The 22645-nt window shown below is 36.7% G+C and overlaps 1 protein-coding gene across 3 annotated transcripts in view; it reads left to right on the forward strand.

Annotated features, from left to right (window-relative positions):
* GRM5 (glutamate metabotropic receptor 5) overlaps window positions 1-22645 on the forward strand; it is a 508001-nt gene that overhangs the window by 400772 nt on the left and 84584 nt on the right. For all 3 annotated transcript variants that reach the window (XM_036259412.1, XM_036259414.1, XM_036259413.1), the window contains exons 6-7: window positions 2199-2367; window positions 13130-13256. In XM_036259412.1, coding sequence (XP_036115305.1) covers window positions 2199-2367; window positions 13130-13256 — 296 coding nt within the window. The remainder of the gene's footprint in view (window positions 1-2198; window positions 2368-13129; window positions 13257-22645) is intronic.

The raw sequence follows: 22645 nt of genomic DNA on the forward strand, positions 1-22645 counted from the left end.
GTAGGGATCAGTACTTGGAGTGCCCATTATATTGACTAACAGAAGATTTTTCACATATTTAAGAATTTAAAAAAATTTAAGTATCTTAGCATTAAAATTATAGACAGAGAGGCCCTTAGGTGTCATATAAGTCCAGTATTGTCCACAGTGCCTTCCACCAAATGCATTTCACTTCCTCTGACAACAATCTTGCTTCAGACCATTGGGTAAGGAGAACCTCACTATTTATGAAGAGACCTGTTTTAATTTTGAGAAAGTTACAACTACTCAGAAAGTTATTGAAATTGTAACCAGTAAAAGAAGTGGCAGACAAGGGGCGTAAAGAGTTGTCATGTTTATTTTTTGAAATCTAGATCCCTTCAGTTTTTACCATTTATTCTATATAAAACAAAAATGACATGGATAGAGTGCTAAGAGCCTTCAAAGGTAGAGCAGTTCAGATTTCTGCAATGTTTAAACAATGGAAAATTGATCTCTTAGTTCTACCGAATAGATCTTGATAATAGAGCCTAAAGCCTGAAGTTAGATGTTCTGCAATCTAGTCATACTCATTACCTCACCAAGCTTCAGTTTGTTAGCAGTAAAATCAACAGTTTGGATGGACTAGATCTTTACAGAGTTAAGAAGGGGTAGAATGGGAATGATGGCTTATTTGGGGGTGAACAATGAAATCCTCATATCTCTTCAAATAGGTAGCAGCAAAGAAAGAAGCCTTCTGACACCAATATTTCTTTCTTCCTTTCAACCTAGAATATTCAAAAGTTACTTGCTCACAAAGTCACCTTTTGAAGACATAGAAGCTCAATGTATTTGAAGTAGCCAATGGCATAATACCTGAGTACATTTCACCCGCATTCTTCTGTGTTCTAATATCTCAGCTCATTGTACACTTATTAGCCCTGACATAGCTGGCAGAGTGGAAAGGTGTAGGACACTGTCTTGTATACTACAGATTGATACTGTTGGTTTAGGAACAGAATTTAGACAATTACTCAAAATTGTTACCCACTGCAAACAAAACACTGTAGAATAATCCTTAAGCCACTGAACAGCCAACAAAACTTAAGAATGAATTAACATTCTGAAAAAGATACTGCAGTTTTAAAAAATGTGATTGAGAAGGAAAACAGAATGGTATCATTTTACAATGTACTTCCAAACACAGGTTGATGTCATTTTTGTTCTTAGCATTTATGTGCTGAGAAGAGGTCTGAATATAGTGATCTGGCAACTTGAACCCCAAAACTAGAAAGCTTTCCATTCATGTCAATTTCCAGATAAGTAAATATGCTGAGTATGAAAGGTTGCAGGAGGCATTTATAAGAGCCCATCTGCCAATCCTATAAGTCCTGGGAGGGAAAATTATAGGGTGCTATGTGAAAGCATTGTGCACCTAGGACATCCCTACAGGTATGTCTATAGGAACAGACACAGTGATGGTATTACTCATCCAGTGTCCTCAGACTGCAAAATTATTTCTGAAATGCTTCTCTGGTAATGTTCTTACATATAAGAAAAACCATTTAAACACACACATCAATTTTTCCTCTTTACATCTCTATCTCAAAATAAGAATAACAGCTAATAAAGGCTGAGAACTCACACGGTGCTAGTATATCCCAGGATTTTTACATTGCATGAGGCGCTTTAGAAGCTATTTTAAGACTCATTTTAAATATCACTCCTGTAGGTGTCTTTGTAGAATGGATTTAGTCATTGATAAGAGATAAAATAAGAAAGCTAAAAATCAGGCTCTAATCCAAATTACCCCCACATTCCCTACAGCTGAGGCAAGATTAAAAATTTAACAAATTTCTCACTTGGTTATAAAAGGAAAATTTTATTTTACTTGAGTGGAGATAAAAACAAAATACCTTTCCATCTTTTTTAGAAGTCTAACAGCAGTACTTGTTTAAACTTCCTGAAGTTATTTCAAAACTTGTCTTTTATCCTGCTAAGGTCAAGTCACCTTCTCATATGGGATTATTTTTTATGTCAGGTATAAACTTGAACTTTAAAAGAAAAATGGTCTCCAAAGGCAAAGTGAAACAGAAAGGTGTTTTGTTAGTGTACTGTCATAGAAAATTCTAGTGTCACTGATATGACAGTGATGCATTGTTTGGGAATGAAATCTATTGTTTTTCATAGCTGAAATTTTATATTGTTAGATGAATAATTATTATATTCTTATTCCTAAGGTATGAAATAATGAATTTCAAGGAAATGGGAAAAGATTATTTTGATTATATCAATGTTGGGAGCTGGGACAATGGAGAATTAAAAATGGATGATGACGAAGTATGGTCCAAGAAAAACACCATCATCAGATCTGTATGCAGTGAACCATGTGAGAAGGGCCAGATAAAGGTAAAATGGAGCCCATGTTTGTTTCATTTTTGTTGTAAATTCAAAAGAGTTTATTATTTTTGGCTGTTGTTTAAATTTTTAGATACCTGTTTTATATGGTAAGCTTCTAATGTCAGAAATTACATTTTTTACTTTTTTCTCATTAATTCCTTGTGATATCTGATATGACCCACAATAGTCTTAGTACTTGGACTCACTGAACCAATTGATGAGTCATGTTTGCCCACACCCTTACTATTCATGTAAGCCTTTAAAGACATGCTTCCTAGGAATAAATAGTTCACGGTTGGAAATTACATTAATTTATAATTATCTTAACAAATATTTATCAAACTTTTATTAATGTAATAGTTTATATCAATGGGCATAATTAAATAAAATACCTTTACTGTCAGAAGATTTATAATCTAGCTGAGAAAAATTATCATGAGCACAGATAAGTAACATCATATAAAATGCAATTACTTCATTAAGAAAGAAAAAAATGGAGCAATGTAAGTTCATACAAAGGAAAGGGAGAGAGCCCTGGCCGGTTTGGCTCAGCGGTTAGAGCGTCGGCCTGCGGTCCACGGAGACCCGGGTTCAGTTCCTGCTAAGGGTATGTACCTTGGCTGCAGTTTGTCCCCGGCCTTGGTTGGTTGGTGTGGGTGGCGGCCACTCGATGTGTCCCTTTCATGTCGATGTTTCTCTCTCTTCCTCTCTCTCCTTCCTGCTCTATCTGAGTAAAAAATGGAAAAATGTCCTCGGGTGAGGATAAAAAAAATTTTAAAAAAGGGAAAGGGAGAGATTTCTTCTGACTATAATGTCAGACATTGCACCAAAAACAATGGATATTATTTTAGAGAAAAACAATGGCAAATAATCAATTATTGTTCCAGTAAAGGAACAGTAACAGGAAAAGGATAAAAGTGGCTGATTGTTCTAAAATAACAGTAAATAATCTTGGGTATGTTTTAAAGTTTTATTGTAAGAGAGAAAGTTGGAATGATAGATTGAATCAATATTTATGGAGACTTTTGAATGTCATTCTAAATAGCTTGAACTTAATTTTTATTAACCAGGAGTCTAAGAATAATGTTGACCAAGATATTGACATATGCTGGGCTATAGTGGGTGAAGATTCATGAGTAGAGTTATGAAAAATAAATAATAAAAGAAGAGACAAGTTAGAAGAACACTGGGATGACAGAGCCGTGAATTGTAGAAGAAACAGTGAGAATGGAAAGGGAGCAAGGAGATGTTTGAGATGAACATTTTAGAGGTAGACTCAACCAGCCCTGGCTACCAGTTGGATGGAGGGTTGGAGAAGAGAAAGAAGTCTGAGACAATCAACTGTGATTCTGAATTTTAGTAACTAGAAAGTATCATTGTCAGAAATGGAAAAAATGGAAATGGTTTCAGAGAAAGGCAATGGGTTAGTTTGGGGCCTGTTGGTTTTGAGAGATCTAGTCAGTGATAGAAAATATTGGTTTATAACAAAGAGAAATAAAGCTAAAGATACAGATTTGGAAATTAATTGAACAGAGCTAAAGTTGAAGCTGTTTGAGTAGATGAGGTCCCTGCACCACAAAGTACAAAAATAAAATAAATGAGCATCAAGAATAGAGACCTTATGGGTCAATGGAGGGGAAATCAGGACATCTATAATACTTTTACCAAAAACGCAGCAAAGAATAGCAGAGACCTTGAAAAAGATCTGCAAGAAGAAAAGGTAGACTGTGAGAGGGAAGAGGGTCAGGGACACATAGAGAACCAGAGAGCACAGTGTCATGTAAAATGGTCATCAACGGAAGAGAGAGATTAAGGAAAAGAAAGACTAAAGAAAAGACATGAGAATTGAGGTTAGCCCTTCACTTGGGGTCTTCTGGAAACAGAAGCCTGCCAGACAGAATAGGATAGAACAATAACTGAGCAATAAGAAATGTATGGAGAAAAGCAAGTAAAGGAATAGCCTTGCAGACTGAGGATAATGAAAAGCTACTTTTATACTAAATGAGGTCTGGCCACATTTACAGGAAATAATGCAGTGAAAGAGGAAGATGAAGGTATAATAAAAATTAAAAAGAGCTTATCAATTGGGATACAATGCCCTAGGGGAGAAAAAAATATATATTTATAAATAATTTATTAATCAAATAGTTATTGAACTACTACAAGATGTTTCAGGCACTGCAAATATTTAGCACGGTTGGTCTTGCTCTTTTCAATCAACCTCACCTTCAATCTGTTTAGAACACGTTAGATCATTTATTGAATATCTCAGTGTCAATTGTTGAAGTCCTCAAAGGGTCGTTATGAAGATTTAGTGAGCATAAAACCAGAAGGAAGAATAACATAAATATAAATGTATTAATATCTGCTAAATTGCCCAATGGCTTATGCAGTACCTGAACATGTCTTCATGATTTGTTATGGTATACAAGGGTTGGTCAGCTATGACCCACAGGACAAATCTGACCTCCTGCCTATTTTTGTAAATAAAGGTTTATTGACTACAGCCATACGCATTTGTTTATGTATTTTCTATGGCCATTTTCATATGGTTGCTATAGTACATAGCTGAATTTCAATAGAGACTGTATGTCCTACAAAGCTTAAAATATTCTCTCTAGTCCTTTGCAGAAAAGTCTGCATCTTGGCCAATCATCTTGCAGTTAAACATTTCATGTGAAATTATTTATGGACTCATTCAGAATATCAACTGTTTGCAATTTCCAGTTCTTCCTGTAGAAATATTGTCCTGTATAAATTACCACATGGACATTTTTTTGACTCTTCACAACAATACAGTTTGAACATGTAACTTCAAAATGCTGAATGACTGTAATGGAGATTTCTTCATAACATGCATCGGTCTATACCATTTTATTTTATTTAATTTTATCTTATTTTACTCTATGAGAAAGGAAAGGAGAGAGAGATGAAAACATGATGTGAGAGAGAAACACTGATCAGCTGCCTCCTGCACACTCCCTACTGGGGATTGAGCCCGCAAACCTGGGCATACGCCCTTACCGGGAATTGATCCGGTGACCTCTTGGTGCATGGGTCAATGCTCATCCACTGAGCCACACTGTCCGGGCCATTGTGATCTTTTTTAATCTTTATGTTCCTTTTATTGGAGCAAGATTCCTGACTGTATCTTAGTAAATACAGTGCTGTATTTACTAAACAGAGACCTGTGCAGAAATTACATACTATCCATCTAGACAGGTTTTCGTTAGACTTTGACTATTGGTGAATTAGTTCCATTTATAATGTTTTATATATCAATGTGCTTTGACTTTGTTCGGGCTGTCCATTAATTAATCTCTAAAAAACTTAAGTGGCATTTAATTTTAGCTGTTATATTTTACAGCATTAAAACATAATCCTCAGGAAACTCTATAAAGGAGGTATATTTAAAAAGCAGTGGTATAATGAACAAAATTAATTGACGAACAAAATAGATCCAGAGACATGGAAGCATAGAACAGACTGAGGAATCTCAGAGGAAAGGGGGTGGAAGGGGGCGGGAAGAGATTAACCAAATAACTATGTGTATATATGCATAATCCATGGACACAGACAATAGTTCGGTGAAGGCCTGGGTGGGGAGGAGCGGACAAGAGGGTGTCAATGGGGAGAAAAAAATGGGTGGACATCTGTAATACTTTCAACAATAAAGATACATTTTTGTAAAAGAAGGGGGAGGGAAAAAGCAATGGTCTTGGTTTGAAGAAACAGGATCAGCTGGGAGGATATACAACTACTTGGTGGATATAAGTAAACTGCAGCTGTGGTGCCTCTTGATTCCCAGGCCAGTACTCTTTCCTCTACATCTTCCACAATATCATGAACTCAATCTTTATACAGACTAATAAGGTTCAGTGTTTAAGAGCATTAGCCTTGAAGTCCAATCGCCACTGTTAGATTCTTCATTTACCCGTATATGTTGTGTAAGTTCACTATGCCTCCATTTTCTCCCTGGAAAAAAAATAATAATAAGAAGAAAATAAAACCCGCTTTGTTATACAGAGTTGTTCTAATGTTTTCATAGATAACATATGTTATTCACTAAATAGCCAGTAAATAGTCAATATTATTAGGAAGAATACTTTACCTTGAGTAAACAGGTCTAATTAGCAATTTTCCCAGAAACTCTGGTTATTTTAAGGAAATAACATTTTAGGCTCTTTTTGTCACCATTCCCTACTTGTATCATTGCAGTGTTAAGAGTTAGTACAAGGGATGGTACAAAATAAGAAAGAGATGCCACCTTACAATTGTATTTGGCTATATCTAGACATTGTTATTAGCAAAGCTCCTTAATAGAGTCAGCATCTAAGAAAGGAAATAGAGTGTAATCATTACTGTGTCTGGTCACTGCTGATTATTAATCACAGTTTTCATTGTTTATAGGAATGTTTAATGAATGGCACATCTATTCCACAGAGGCTATCCATGTACCACTGGTTGGGGAGAAAAAGACATCCATTTCCAAAGAATAGCATCTGGAACTTTTCCAGCTGTTAAATTAATTTTCTTTTTTATTGCCGTAAAAAAATTAAATAGATGGGTAGAGAGGCAGTCGATAAAATAGCATTGCTTGAAGAAGTTTGGAGGCTGAGAGCAGCAACACACAGGCTGACTGCAGAGCAAGTCGCTTCAGCTGTGAGGTGCAGCCTCCAGCCCCAAGCCCGCCTTAGCCACTGCAAGAAGACGCTCACTGTACAGACGACCAAACTTGGCATTTGGAGTGGAAGAGACAGTGTGAGGGTCCTTCTCAAACTGATACACAAGAATGGCTTGTGAAGTCATGCCTCTGCAAAGAGACCGAAAAATGGCGGCGGAGTGAATGGAGCTACACAGACCGTCTCCCAGAACCAAACTGGAATTACAACTATAACACAGACAAATCGACGGGAAAAACCAACAGAAAAGAAGCTTGCGAGGACCATACAACGAGGGACACTGACTCCATCCCGGAGAGGGAGCCACAAACAGCAGAACACCAACACCCACAGGGAGAACTTGACAGGCTCCAAAGCCCACAGTGATAGGCAAAATGGTGAAACACAGAAACAGAAGCCAAATGAAAGAGCAAGACGCCTCCACCGAAGATGAGATCAATGTGGAGCAATTAGGCATGTTAACAGAGCTAGAATTCAGAGCCATGATCTTGAGGAAGCTAAACAGCATGAGTAAGGACATAGAGACACTGAAAATAAGCCAAATGGAAATTAAAAACCAACAAGAAGAGATAAAAAATGACATATCCGAAATGAAAAACACATTGGAAGGTTTAAAAAGCAGAGTAGGGGAAGCTGAGGACCGGATTAGTGAATTAGAAGACAGGGTAAAAAAAATCAACCAATCAGAAAAACAAAAGGAAAAAACTATTAAAAACAGGAAGACAGCTTAAGAGAACTATGGGACAACTGGAAACGTAATAATATTCGCATCATAGGAGTCCCCGAAGAAGAAGAAAAGGAGCAAGGGATAGAGAATATATTCAAAAAAATAGTGAGAGAAAATTTCCCTAATTTGGTGAAGGAAGAAGGCATTCAAGTTCAAGAAGCACAGAGAGTCCCAAGTAAGAAGAACCCAAACAGGCCCACACCAAGACACATAGTAATTAAAATGCCACAAATTAAAGACAAAGAGAGAATCCTAAAAGCAGCAAGAGATAAGCAACAGGTTACCTACAAAGGGAACCCCATAAGGCTTTCAGTTGACTTCTCACAAGAAACACTACAGGCCAGACGAGAATGGCATGAAGTAATCAAAGTCATGAAAAACAAGAATCTGAATCCAAGACTACTCTACCCAGCAAGGCTATCATTCAAAATAGAAGATCAAATAAAGAGCTTCCCAGACAAAAAAAAGCTAAGGGAATACATTAGCACCAAACCAGCACTGCAAGAAATGTTAAAAGGACTGCTGTAATTAGCAGTAGAAATGGGAAGAAAAATAGAACCACACTAAACAAAAATGGCAATAAATAAGTACATATCAATAATCACCTTAAACGTAAATGGATTGAATGCTCCCATAAAGAGACACAGAGTAGCTGATTGGATAAGAAAGCATGACTCATCTATATGTTGTTTACAAGAGACCCACCTCTCAACAAAAGACTCATATAGGTTGAAAGTGAAGGGATGGAAAAAATTTTTCCAAGCAAATGGAAAGCAAAGAAAAGCTGGGGTAGCAATTCTCATATCTGATGAAATAGATTTCAAAATGAAGACCATAACTAGAGACAAAGACGGCCACTACATAATATTGAAAGGATCTATCCAACAGGAAGATATAACCTTGATAAACATATTTGCACCCAATATAGGAGCACCAAAATATATTAAAAATCTTCTGGAGGACTTCCAAAGAGAAATCGACAACAATACAATCATAGGAGGGGACTTCAACACCCCGTTGACAGCACTGGATAGATCCTCCAGGCAAAAAATTAGCAAGGAAACAGAGACTCTAAATGAAGCTCTAGACCAAATAGATTTAATAGATATCTACAGAGAATTACACCCCAAAACTACAGAATACACATTCTTCTCAAGTGCACATGGGACATTCTCAAAGATAGACCACATGATAGGACACAAACTAAATCTCTACAAGTTCAAGAAGACTGAAATCATATCAAGCATCTTCTCAGATTACAATGGCATGAAACTAGAAATCAATTGCAACAAGAACATGCAAAGACATTTCAACACATGGAGGCTAAATAGCATGTTATTAAACAATGAATGGGTCACCGAGGAGATCAAGGAAGAAATTAAAAACTTCCTGGAAACCAATGAAAATGAACACACAACAACACAAAATCTATGGGATGCAGCGAAAGCAGTTCTGAGAGGGAAGTTCATAGCACTAAAGGCCTACCTCAAAAAAAACAAGAAAAATTTCTAATTGACTGTCTAACCTCACAACTTAAAGAATTAGAAAGCAAACAAAAAGAAAACCCCAGAGCAAGTAGAAGGAAGGAAATAGTAAAGATCAGAGCAGAAATAAATGACATAGAGACCAAAAAAACAATTCAAAGGATCGATGAAACAAAGAGCTGGTTTTTCGAAAAGATAAACAAGATTGATGGACCCTTAGCTAGACTCACCAAGAAACAAAGAGAGAGAACCCAAATACACAAAATCAGAAATGAAAGAGGAGAAGTAACAACCAACACCACGGAAATACAAAAGATCGTTAACAACTACTATGAACAACTATATGGCAACAAATTCGACAATCTAAGCAAAATGGACAAATTTCTAGAAACACACAGTCTCCCAAAACTATTCCCGGAAGAGATAGAAAACTTGAACAGACCAATAACAACTAAGGAAATTGAAGAGGTAATCAAGACTCTCCCAGCAAACAAAAGCCCAGGCCCAGATGGTTTCACGGGGGAGTTTTACGGAACATTCAAAAAAGAACTAACACCCATTCTCCTCAAACTATTTCAAAAAATTCAAGAAGAAGGAAGACTTCCAAACACATTCTATGAGGCCAGCATCATTCTAATTCCAAAACCAGAAAAAGACACTACGAAGAAAGAAAACTACAGGCCAATATCCCTGATGAACATAGACGCCAAAATCCTGAACAAAATATTAGCAAATCGGATCCAGAAATACATCAAAAAAATTATTCACCATGACCAAGTGGGATTCATTCCAGGGATGCAAGGCTGGTACAATATTCACAAATCAATAAACGTGATACACCACATAAACAAAATGAAGAATAAAAACCACATGATCATATCAATAGATGCTGAAAAAGCATTCGAAAAAATCCAGCATCCATTTCTGATAAAAATGCTCAGCAATGTAGGAATAGAGGGATCATATTTCGACATAATAAAGGCCATATATGAAAGACCTACAGCCAACATCATACTCAATGGACAGAAACTAAAAACATTTCCATTAAGAACAAGAACAAGACAGGGATGTCCACTTTCGCCACTCTTATTTAACATTGTACTGGAAGTCTTAGCCACAGCAATCAGACATGAAGAAAAAATAAAAGGGATCCAAATTGGAAAGGAGGAAGTGAAACTGTCATTATTTGCAGATGACATGCTATTGTACATAGAAAACCCTAAAGACTCCATCAAAAATCTATTAGACTTAACAAATGAATTTGGCAAAGTAGCAGGATACAAAATTAATGTCAAGAAATCGACGGCATTCTTGTACACCAATGATGAACTCACAGAAAGAGAAACTGAAAAAACAATCCCATTTACCATCGCTCCAAAAAAATTACGATACCTAGGAATAAACTTAACCAAAGAAGTAAAGGACCTATTTGCAGAAAACTACAGGTCATTGAAAAAATAAATAGAGGAAGATATAAAAAAGTGGAAGCACATACCCTGTTCATGGATTGGAAGAATTAACATCATTAAAATGTCCATACTACCCAAAGCAATCTATAGATTCAATGCAATCCCCATCAAAATACCAACGACATATTTCATAGAACTAGAACAAATACTTCAAAAGTTCATATGGCACCAAACAAGACCCCGAATAGCCACAGCAATCTTGAAAAAGAAGAACAAAGTAGGTGGGATCACAATACCAGATATCAGGTTATACTACAAAGCGACTGTAACCAAAACAGCCTGGTACTGGCACAAGAACAGGCATATAGACCAGTGGAACAGAACTGAAAACCCAGAAATGGACCCAAGGCAATACGCCCAATTAATATTTGACAAAGGTGGCAAGAGCATACAGTGGAATAAAGACAGCCTCTTTAATAAATGGTGTTGGGAAAATTGGACAGCTACATGCAAAAAAATGAAACTAGACCATCAACTTACACCATACACAAAAATAAACTCAAAATGGATAAAAGACTTAAATGTGACCCATGAATCCATGAAAATTCTAAAAGAAAATGTAGGCAACAAAATTTTGGACATCATACGGAGCAGAATTTTCACTGATACATCACCTAAGGCAACAGAAATAAAGGAGAAAATGAACACATGGGACTACATCAAACTAAAAAGCTTCTGCACAGCAAAAGAAACAATCATCAAAATGGAAAGGCAACCCACTGTATGGGAGAACATCATTGCAATGATGTATCAGATAAGGGGTTAATTTCCAATATATATAGAGTGCTCATACAACTCCACAAAAGGAAGACAAAGAACCCAAATAAAAAATGGGCAGAGGAGCTGAATAGACACCTCTCCAAACAGGACATACAAATGGCCAAGAGACATATGAAGAAATGCTCAACATCACTAATCATCAGAGAGATGCAAATTAAAACAACAATGAGGTATCACCTCACACCTGTCAGAATGGCCGCCATCAACAAATCATCAAACAACAAGTGTTGGCGAGGGTGTGGAGAAAAGGGGACTCTAATACACTGCTGGTGGGAATGCAGACTGGTGCAGCTGCTATGGAAAACAATATGGTGCTACCTCAAAAAATTAAAAATTGAACTTCCATTTGACCCAGTGATCCCACTGCTGGGAATATACCCTAAGAAGCCTGAAACACCAATCAGGAAGAATATATGTACCCCCATGTTCATAGCAGCACTATTTACAATAGCTAAGATCTGGAATCAGCCCAAGTGTCCACCAGTAGACGAATGGATAAAAAAGCTGTGGTACATATACACGATGGAGTACTATGCAGCGGTAAGAAAGAAAGATCTCTTATCCTTTGAGACGACATGGAGGGACCTGGAAAGTATTATCCTAAGTGAAAGAAGCCAAGCAGAAAAAGACAAATACCACATGATCTCACTTATATACGGGATATAATGAACATAACAGTCTGAGGAATACAGTAGACCCAGACACATGGAAGTAGGGCACAGACTGACATCCCTCAGGAGAGGGGATTGGGGGTGGGGGGGGTGGGAAGAGATAAACCACAGAACTTATATGCATGTATGCATGACCAATGGACATGGACAACTAAGCCGGGGACAGGGTGGATGAGGGGTGGGGGGGGGTGCCAATGGGGTAAAACGGTAAAATATCTGTAACAAAAAAATAAATAAATAAATAATTCAAAAAAAAAAATTAAATAGATGAAGAGGTATATAATAGTCTTAATGACTTTATTCATATCTACCTTCATCCCAAGCATATCAAAGCTCCTAGAATAAGGAATGGGCTAAATTATTGAACTAGATTTTTAGTAGAAACAGAGACCAAGAAGTGACCTTCCAAAAGAGTTCAAATTTTGTCTTTTCATTCAATAAAAATTTCTAATTATTTTTTATCAATGGACAGGTTTTTTAACTGTAGCATATATACGACGTTTGTTTGTTGTTGTTGTTTTTTGCTAACAATTTTCAACTAGTGGAGTAGAGCCAAGTTTAATTCAGAGAGCAAAAGTTCTTAATTTGAGGGAAAGGGGTACAGCCTCAGTAAAATTCAGTTACATGCAAACCTATGTAGATACATGTGTATCTATATGTGAGCACAAACACAGGCACTTAATTAAATACAGGTATCTAAAGCTAATTATCCAAAGACTTGCATTTAATATAATTATTGACCCTATCACCAACCAGTTTTATGATGTTGAACTGGTCATTTAGCTTGTTTCTTTAATTGTATAATTATAATATTAATACTTATACTGCCTGTCTGGTAACATTTGAAATAATTTGTGTGAAAGCCTTTTCTGCTTTGCAAAGCAGTACATCTGAATAAAAGATTGCTGGATTTTTATCTATGCAAAGAAATAATAAGACTTTTAAATATTTGCCTTAGGTGATCCGGAAGGGAGAAGTCAGCTGTTGTTGGACCTGCACGCCATGTAAAGAGAATGAGTATGTCTCTGATGAGTACACCTGCAAGGCATGCCAGCTGGGGTCCTGGCCCACGGATGACCTTACAGGTACATGTATCACAATGTCAGCATAAGTACAGCTCTTAATAAAAAAGAAAGAAAAGAAAAGACAGACATGGGAGGAGGAGGTCACATCTCCAAGTATTTCTCATCTCAGTGGCCTTGGTTTACGTGACAAAGAATTTCTTTGGAAACAGAAGCCTTCCTAATACTTGGCTAATCGTGAAAATCTATAGATCTTACAGAGGGATTGACCTCTATTCCCACCCTCACCACCAAACTAGATCAGAATTCCTAGTTTTTTTATGGGGTATTTCCACCCTGTCCTCAGGATTTGCCCAGAAGTTCCTATACAAAGCCCAGATTACTGTCATTTGAGGTGGTGAGAGAGAGCTACTGGTCAGAGACTAAAATATGTCATGACATATCCAAGAGAAAAAAGGTTACAAAAAAATTTGGTAGTTGTTGGTCTAAAACGCTTTGTTTCTCTTAGTGTTTTTCCTTTATTTAAACCAGGAACCTCCAACTAATAAGTTTTCAAATAATGTTGGCACAGGGCAAGACTAATCTCTGCTTGGGTTTTGTTTTGTTTAGTGTTTTTTTTTTGGGGGGGGGGTGTTTTGGTTTGGATTTATTTTCCGCAAAAATGTTAAGAAATGTGTCATTGTGCTCTCAAAATTATATTTTATAGCTATTTCTAATTTTTATAATATGATAGCTTTCATTTCTCCTTCTAACTCATTCAGGGCTTATGACATGCCTGTTTACCTACCACTGAATAAAGGTACAATCTCTATCTTAAACAAGTTAATGAGGGAGGCAAAAAGATAAAAAATATGATTACAGTTAATAAAAGACATAGATTTGTGGAAAAAGGAGTATGAGGAGGAGTCCTATGAGACTAAGTTTTCAAAGAAAATAGAGAAAAAACATTTCAGGCAGATGGCCCACCATGTGCTATGTCAGGTCATGTAGTGGCTTTAAAATTAAGATGGATTTAGCACAGCTTTAGGCTAGAAGATTATAACATCATCAGTAATAGTCTCCATCCCTCACAGGACAAGAAACTATTCATGATAGTTGTATTAGCTTATTCCAAAAGCCTGGTTCTAAAAGTCCCATGACTCTGGCCTTTTGAGACCAGCTCACATTAAAGCTTTGTTTTCAGTGATTGGTATTTATGCAGAAAACTTTTCTTTTCTTAAAATAAAAAAATTCTGGTTTAATAAAATACCTAAGTGCCTTGTGTTAGCATTTAAACCTATTTTTTCCCATTAGACAATGAGTTTTCTTATACTCTTATACATCCTGGTATCCCAAAAGCCAATCAGTACTGAACACAAAGGCTTAAATAAATTTAGTTGAATAGATGAACTATAGTCCACTTACACACACACACACACACACACACACACACACACAGAATAAAATGTCAGAAAGAAAAACGAACATGATTAGTTTTGTGGGAGGGGAGTAAGGAGCAGTATTGTAATCTTTATTTACCTTTTTACTATTTTTAACTTTTCTTTAAATTTCTAATCTCAACATGGATTATCATTAAATCGAACAACTATCTCACAGATTCAACTATCTGCATGGCTAAGCACCTTGAAAGTAAATATATAGATGTAATATTTCTTGTCCTATATTTTATAAAACTGTGCTATTGACAGTGAACATGGTCTGCTTTTATATTCAATCAACAGAAAAATATTTATTATTCTTATTAGCATTACAAAATAAGTGGTGGAGAAACTGAGGTTAAAAACCAGATGTAGTTCTTATATAATTTGTCATCTTATTGGGAGAGAAACATTCTCTCTCCCCCCCCTTCTTCTCTCCCTTTCCACCCCACTCCCTTCCCTCTCTCAATCACACACACATATGCATAGACAAATTGTGTCAAGTAATTTGAAGTAAAAGAACAAGATTTTTTAAATGACAATATTAATATTTATTTAAATGTGTGGTCATAAAAGATCTCTTCGAAGAAGTGAAAATTAGCTGAGATCTAAATGGTAAATAAAAATAGCTAGCAAAAAGAATCATAAGAAGGGCCTTTCTGGCTCAGGAACAAGCACATAGGAAGGTCTGAATATGGGGAAGCAAATGGAAAAATGGTGTCAGAAGAGATCAGAAAGGTATCAGGAGCAGGTGATATAGATCCTTGTAGAACATGTTCAGGATTTGAGTGTTTATTATGAAGTACAATGATAAACCATTGAGGGTAGGGTAGTAGAAGAAAAAAGTATGATTGTATGTGTATCTTTAAAATATCATTCTACTTCCTGTGAGGGAAAACAATTTGGAGAGGAATGGAAAGTGGAGCAGGGAGACCAGCTGGGGGGTTACCATAGGCTGGCACTGCAGGAAAGAGTTCTTTGTGTCCTGGACTGAACTGTACATTAGAAAATTTGAAATAGACTTTTGAGTAGAATCAGAAGGATATACAGATGAGTCGGCTGGAGTAAGTATTAAGTAGCCTACCAAATAATATGCCCTGAAGACTGGAGAAAAAATTGCATTCTTTCATAAAAATCAATACTTTGGTTTTAGGCAGGATCATTTTGAGATTTCCAAGTGTGAATTAATTTTAATTTAACAAGAGAAGGCCTTATGGTTTGCGCAAGAGAATGTAACTGGAACTAAAAAAGATAAAATACAGTCTATGTTTCCAAGAAACATATAATCTAGTGGAGAAAAGCATGTAAACAGGTAATACCATAGTGTAATAAGTACTGTAGGTGAAGAAGGAACAAAGTATTATAGGAAAGTGGAGGACAGCCTACCTAACCCTGGAGAATCTGGGAATGTTTACTCTTGAGGCATAATCTTAAAGCTCAGTTAATAAAAAGTGTAGAACATCTCATATCAGAAAGAGAGTGCAGCATCAAGGCCACTAATGGCACCATTATTCTCCTAGTTGCCCCAACCAAAAGGAAGGGACTCTTCTCTATTCCTTACCACCTATATCCAGTTACCTATGAAGCTTGGCTGTTTGAATTGCTAAATATTCTTACTATCTCTTCTCCTTTCCATCTGTTCAGCTCTTCCCTAATTGTGTTCTCATCATCTCACATTTGACTATTTTATTTTTTTTTATTTCCCTACTCCCAAATTTATACCACATGCCTCTAAGCCTACTATTCATCTTGCTACTGGATAATGTATCCAAAGTATAGATTTATCCCTTTTATTTCATTGTGTAACACTTACCAGCATTTTTATATCTCTATAGGATATATTTCAAGTTTTTCAACGTGGCACACAAAATTTCCTATCCCTGACCCCCTCCTGTGATCTTTCCAGTTTCAATCACCAGTCCTTTATAACTCTCATGTGACAGTCTAGTATAAAGGGCTGCTTATAGTTCTGATCTGCACTCAGTACTCTTCGATGCTTCCATGTCCATACATGTGTTTTCTTTCCGGCCTGGAGTGTACTTATGGCCTGACATATAGGAAGTACTCATTCACTACTATAAGCACTACTTACAAAGGAAGCTGAAAGTAGGTGTTAGGAAGTGAGCCTTTTATTTAAAAGTTTGGACTTGATCCTACAGACAATGTGGGGCCAGCGAAGGTTTTCAAGCAGAAGAACAAAATGACTGATGTAGCTACATGTATACATGTAAGTGTGTGTGTGCATGAGGGGAGGGGGACTAAGTGCCAAACATGGGAAGATCTCCACACTGATATGGACCTTTAATTGAGATCTACAGCACTTTTCCAAAGAGCCTAGAGCGGTTTGCAACCCTATCTCACTGACCACTTGGAGCTGCTAACCGGAAGACTGCTGGCCAAAGCCTGCCACAGAGGTGGCTGGGCTAGCTAGCTTCAGGGAATACTATAAGCCTTTCTTCTACCCACGTGGCTTAGTTACCCACTTCCACCTACAACATGACAGTTCAGTGGGTCAGGGTCCTCACTGTGGTAGTAGGATCTAGCTCATACATGATGCTTCCTGTGTGCCAGGAACTGTTTGAAACATCTTATAAATGTTAATTCAATTAATCCTAGCAAAACTCTATAGAATTTTTAGCACAGTTAAGAGACCTGAGCACACTTAGAATTGAATAATTATTTAGAAAAACAACTAGGAGTGACAATCAACTGACATTAATATTTATATATTTATCTATAGACTTGTATATATTCATAAAAAGATGTCTGAAATGAAGGTTACCTACTAATAAGAAAAGATGTTTATAAGTGGTGGGACTGTGGGTTACTTTTTCATACAGATACATACATATATGTTTAAATATATGTGCATATAATATTGAATTATATTGTGAGAATGTTTTTATCATAAAGCCATTAACTAAATTTTAAGCTAACCATATTTTTAAAAATATGTTTTTATTGATTTTTTAGAGAGTGAGTAAGGGAGAGAAATAGAAACATCGATGTGAGAGAGAAACATTGATTGATTGCCTCCTGCACACCCCCTAATGAAGATCGAGCCCACAACCTGGGCATGTGCCCTGACTGGGAATCGAACTGGGACCTCTCAGTCCATAGGACCACCCTCAATCCACTGAGTCACACTGGCTGGGCTGTGCTAGCCATATTTTTAATAGCCATCATAAACTAGCAGGAACTAGGGACAAGGAATTAGGAAGAGAGAGGAAGAGAATCTGGCATAAAAACTAGAAAGGAAGGGAAGGGGAGGAGAGAAGAGAAGAGGGGAGGGGAGAGGAGGGGAGGAGAGGGGAGGGGAGGGGAGGGGAGGTTAAGGCAGGGTTGGGGAGGGGAGGGAGAAGATTATAAATGGAGGATGAGGGCTGAACATAGGCAATGTCACTAATTCAATTTCTTTTTTTTATTGAGGACATCAAGTAGTTATTCTTTATCTAATATCAGATATTTATGTTAGCAGTTAATAGGGAACAGGCTCTGTGTCCTCAAAGAGATCATCATCCTAAATATTGACAAATGATAATAAGATATTGAGTGTTAACAGCAGCAAAGGCCAGAATGTTATAGGAGCCTGTATCAGTGGAAGATACTTAAATAAGATTTACAGTTGCCTCTTCAATGCATTGCATACATGCAAGTATTAAAGTAAAGATAGGAGTTGACCAAACTAAAATGAAAGAGAAGAGTGTTTTGGACAGCGATATAGGCAAGCTAGGCAAAGACCAACTCTTAGAGGGCTTTGTAAACTATGATATATGTTTTAAAGTTGATCCTAAGGGAAATTGAAACCATTTGTTGATTCATTCAGCATCTAGTCATTCATCAACAAATATAGATCTAAGTGTTGAAAATATTTCTGTGACCAAAACATAAAATTTTCTGCCCTCCATGATGTTTACATTCCAGTGGAGAGGATTGTTTTAAGTGAGGTAATTATTATCTCCAGGTATATCCAAAAATCAAATAAGAAAAAAAGTGCAATCAAGGTGGACTGCTCTGTAAATATTATTTACATAGTCACAATGTAAAGAGTGACTATTGTGTTGGAAAATGAACAGGGAGGGTACTGATTTCAGAATCGTGGTTTCATCTGGAAAGAAAGAAGGGAGTCAGAGATACAGTGGGAATAAAGAGCCATGAAAAGACCCCTTAGGAAATAAAATCAATAGGAGGACATAATTGTTTCCCTGAGAGAGAAGGGCAACTAAATTGTGGTCCAGTTTGAGAGAGGAAGGAGGGAAAAAAATAGTGGACAGCAACAATTTAGGCAAGGCACTCAGAGAATTCCCTAAAAGCTTCTGCCAAGATACATTTTTCACTGCACACCATTCCTTACCAGATACAGGCAAAAAATGTCCTAGAAAGAATCTTTAATTTGTTTTCTCTCAAAGAATTTAGGATAGGATGTAAGCAGCAGATCCTTAGCTCCCCAGTTCAAAGCCAAAGGCATGAAAACACTTCCAGGTGGGTTTGCCAACCCTGGCCATCTTCCAACAAACACAATGTGGCTTTCAAAAAGGAACTTCATGGAAAGCTTTTTGACAGGAAGTTAGAATGATTTCTTGTTTTTCACTCATAAAACATGTGTCTTATGTTATGTGCAAAGCTGTAAAATGAACGGGAGGCATTGCATATCAACATTTTAATGGCAATAGGAATATTCTCTAAGAAGTTCCTTTGGTTCCCTAAGTTACTTAATTGCTTTGGAGGTTGGAACATTTGTATCTTTCCTTGTAGGGGAAAGAGAGAACAGAGTCCAACAAAAGGGAGTTGATGGGAACCTGGGAGGGAGGGAAAGATGAGCTCCAAGGGACATGACCACTGACAAGTTTTATAACTCCAGCTTTTGCCCGACTCTCTTCTTACAAATGTTTGCTTCATTTGTGTTCCTCACAGTTGTCCTACTTATTCTCAGATTATTTTTCTTTTTACTTTTTAACAAATAAGTACATTAAATAAAAATATGGGAGGATTGCTTTTCATGACCAATAATGATAGCTATCTTAAGCATTCTTTTGAATCCGATGAGGTAAATATTACTATTTTACAGTTAAACTAATTAAGACTCAGGAAGATTCTGTATGTAGCTCAAGATCACAAAACTAGTGGAAAATCAAGCCCGAATACTGTGATTTCGCTATTTCATGCTACCTGCCTTTCTGTACAATCCTATTTGAAAGCCTCGTGGTTTCACAAAATTAGAAAAAATTAGAAAAAGAGAAAAAATGCAGCTCAGGCACTATATGTCACTATCACCAGGTTGCTCTGATATTTTTCATTTCAAATGTGTTTAATATGAGCTGCCTATTTGATTATTACAATTCAATTTAAACAAGGAAAGGGGGGAAAATTCTTGCCATTTATTAAGTGTTATTTGTTTCTGATTCTTTAGGGGAGTTTATATAAGAACTGTGTTTATTTCTATTAAAATAATTTGTAATAGCCCGGCTGGTGTGGCTCAGTGGTTGAGCATTGACCCATGCATCAAGAAGTTGCCGGTTCAATTCCCGGTCAGGGCACATGCCCAGGTTGAGGGCCCGATCTCCAGTGGAGGGCATACAGGAGGCAGCCAATTGATGTTCTCTCTCATCAATGTTTCTATCTCTCTCTTCCTCTCTAATATCAATAAAGAAAAATTTTTTTTAATAATTTGTAATAAATAGTTCCTGTTAATATTAAAAATGGAACAGGCTTTCAGAATGATAACCTGTTATTTCTTGGCTTCTAGCTAGGTAATAATCGGAATAGGAACATGCTGCACAGCTGTTCATTCATTGATTCATTCATTCATTCAATATGCTAGGTTTTAGTGATAGAAATATAAAGGGAAGATATATACGACCTTCCACTGATGTGGAATCAAATGTCTTTGGTGGAAGAGAGCTGACTTAAATAAGTTATTGCATTAAGAGTATAGCACATGGTACATACAATATATACAATAACTGACTCATATGCCAAGTGAAATGGTGGTACAAAGATTAGAAGTGCTCGTTAGCAAATGGTTCCTACTAGGCACACATGCAGCGCTGGGGCACTGGACACACAGAGTGATCATGGAGCCACAGTTCCTACTTTTGAGCATCACAGAGCCTGGGCCAACACACATACAAATAAACAGTTAAATTATATTAACTGTTATCTCTCCAGTGTCTAAAAAAAACTTTAAAAATATATATAGTGATGAGAAATAAACATAGAAATAGACGAATTAATTTAAGAATGCATAAATGATAAAATATGGAAAAAATTCCAAACTCTCTCTTACATTTGAATGTAACTATATTAAGAATGCCCAGCAAATAGTAAAAACTGGTTTAATGTCTATTAAATGAAAAAATAAAAAGGAAGGGGAAGTAAGGGAAAGAATGAGAAGCAAATGAACCAACAGAGGAAGAAATGAGGAGGAAGGAGAGAAAGTGCTGGGTGACGAGAGTAAGCATTGTTCACTTTAGGAACACTGAGGAGAGGGTGTTAACATGATCTTTCAAATTTAGTGGCACCTTCTTGGAGGAAATGGAATCAATGCATGTGAAAACGAGAAGCTAATCAGGTAAAAGAGAGAGAAATTTCCAAGCAGGATGAAAAGCCCCTAAGGATGATATAACATGTCCCATCTGAGAAATGTGTATTTTTTCTAATATCACAAAGCAGGTGAATTAGTACTTCACATTCATCTTTCTATCAAAGTCTATACTATAAGAACAATCATTTTCTACAGAACAAACATCATAATGGTGACCAGCTTTAAAAAAAAATAAAAAAGTGACCACTTTGTCTAATGATAGAATTTTCAGGTCTCTAAGAACTGCTTAGATTTCCCTTTTTAATGTTGCTACATAAATAGTCGCCAATACAGTCTGAGGAGAGTGGATTTATGACAAATATTATTTATAATAATTCATCATATCATCTTCCAGTAGCAGTTGTTTAAATCAAAAGGCTTTGGAATCAGACATATTCATGTTGAAATCCACATTCTATCAATGACTCATTGGTGTGACTTTAAGCAAATTAATTTTCTTCTCTGAGCTTCAACTTCTTCTTCCATAAAATAGTGATAATAGTAGTAACTAATTCATAGATTTATTGGGGATATTAAATAGCATACATAAGTCTAGTACCTCTCAACGGCTCAATTATATTAAGTTATCTATCCAGTGTTAAAATGTTTTATAAAATATAGTGATGAGAAATAAACATAGAGATGGATGGATTGATTTAAGAATAAATGAATAGCCCTGGCCAGTTTGGCTCAGCAGTTAGAGCATCAACCCACAGCCTGAAGAGTTGTGGGTTCAATTCCTAGTCAAGGGCATATACCTCAGTTGCAGTTTCAATCCCTGGCCCTGGTCAGGGTTGTGCGGGAGGCAACCATTCCATGTGTCTCTCTCACATCGATGTTTCTCTCTGTCTCTCATTCCCTTCTTTCCTCCCATTCTATCTGAAAAATTAATGGAAAAATATTCTCAGGTGAAGATAAAAATAAAGAAAGAATGAATGAACGAACGAATGAATGAATGAATTAATAAGAGATAAATGTAGTATTTGTATCCTCCCACAACCACATCCAATAAAAATACACCTAAACTACAAAACAACCATGATTCCAAACTGCCTGAAATCCAGCTGAACAGAAGTCCTACAACTAAGGATATAAAGAAGCCACTGGTAGGAAGGGTGAAATGGAGAACAGGCTGGTCCCACGTAGCAGATAAAAATTGGGAGGGATGTCTTGGCTGAAGATATACCTCCTGAGGAGTGAGGGTTCTAGCCCCAAACCAGGTCCACCAAATGGGAAGAGAAGTCCTCATAACTTCTGGCTATAAAAACCAGCAGTTATTATGGCTGGATGAGAAGGAGAGTCCCTGGAGTCCCAGGCAGTTTCTCATAAAGGGCCCAAACATGGACTTATTAGAACTCATTTTCTCTGAACTTCAGCACAGGGGCAACAGCTTAAAAAACAACAGAGACATATGGGGAGAAAGTGAAGTGGCTGGCATCGGGGTGAGAGCT

The sequence above is a fragment of the Molossus molossus genome, unplaced genomic scaffold (assembly GCF_014108415.1).
Source record: "Molossus molossus isolate mMolMol1 unplaced genomic scaffold, mMolMol1.p scaffold_m16_p_13, whole genome shotgun sequence".
Lineage (NCBI taxonomy): Eukaryota > Metazoa > Chordata > Mammalia > Chiroptera > Molossidae > Molossus > Molossus molossus.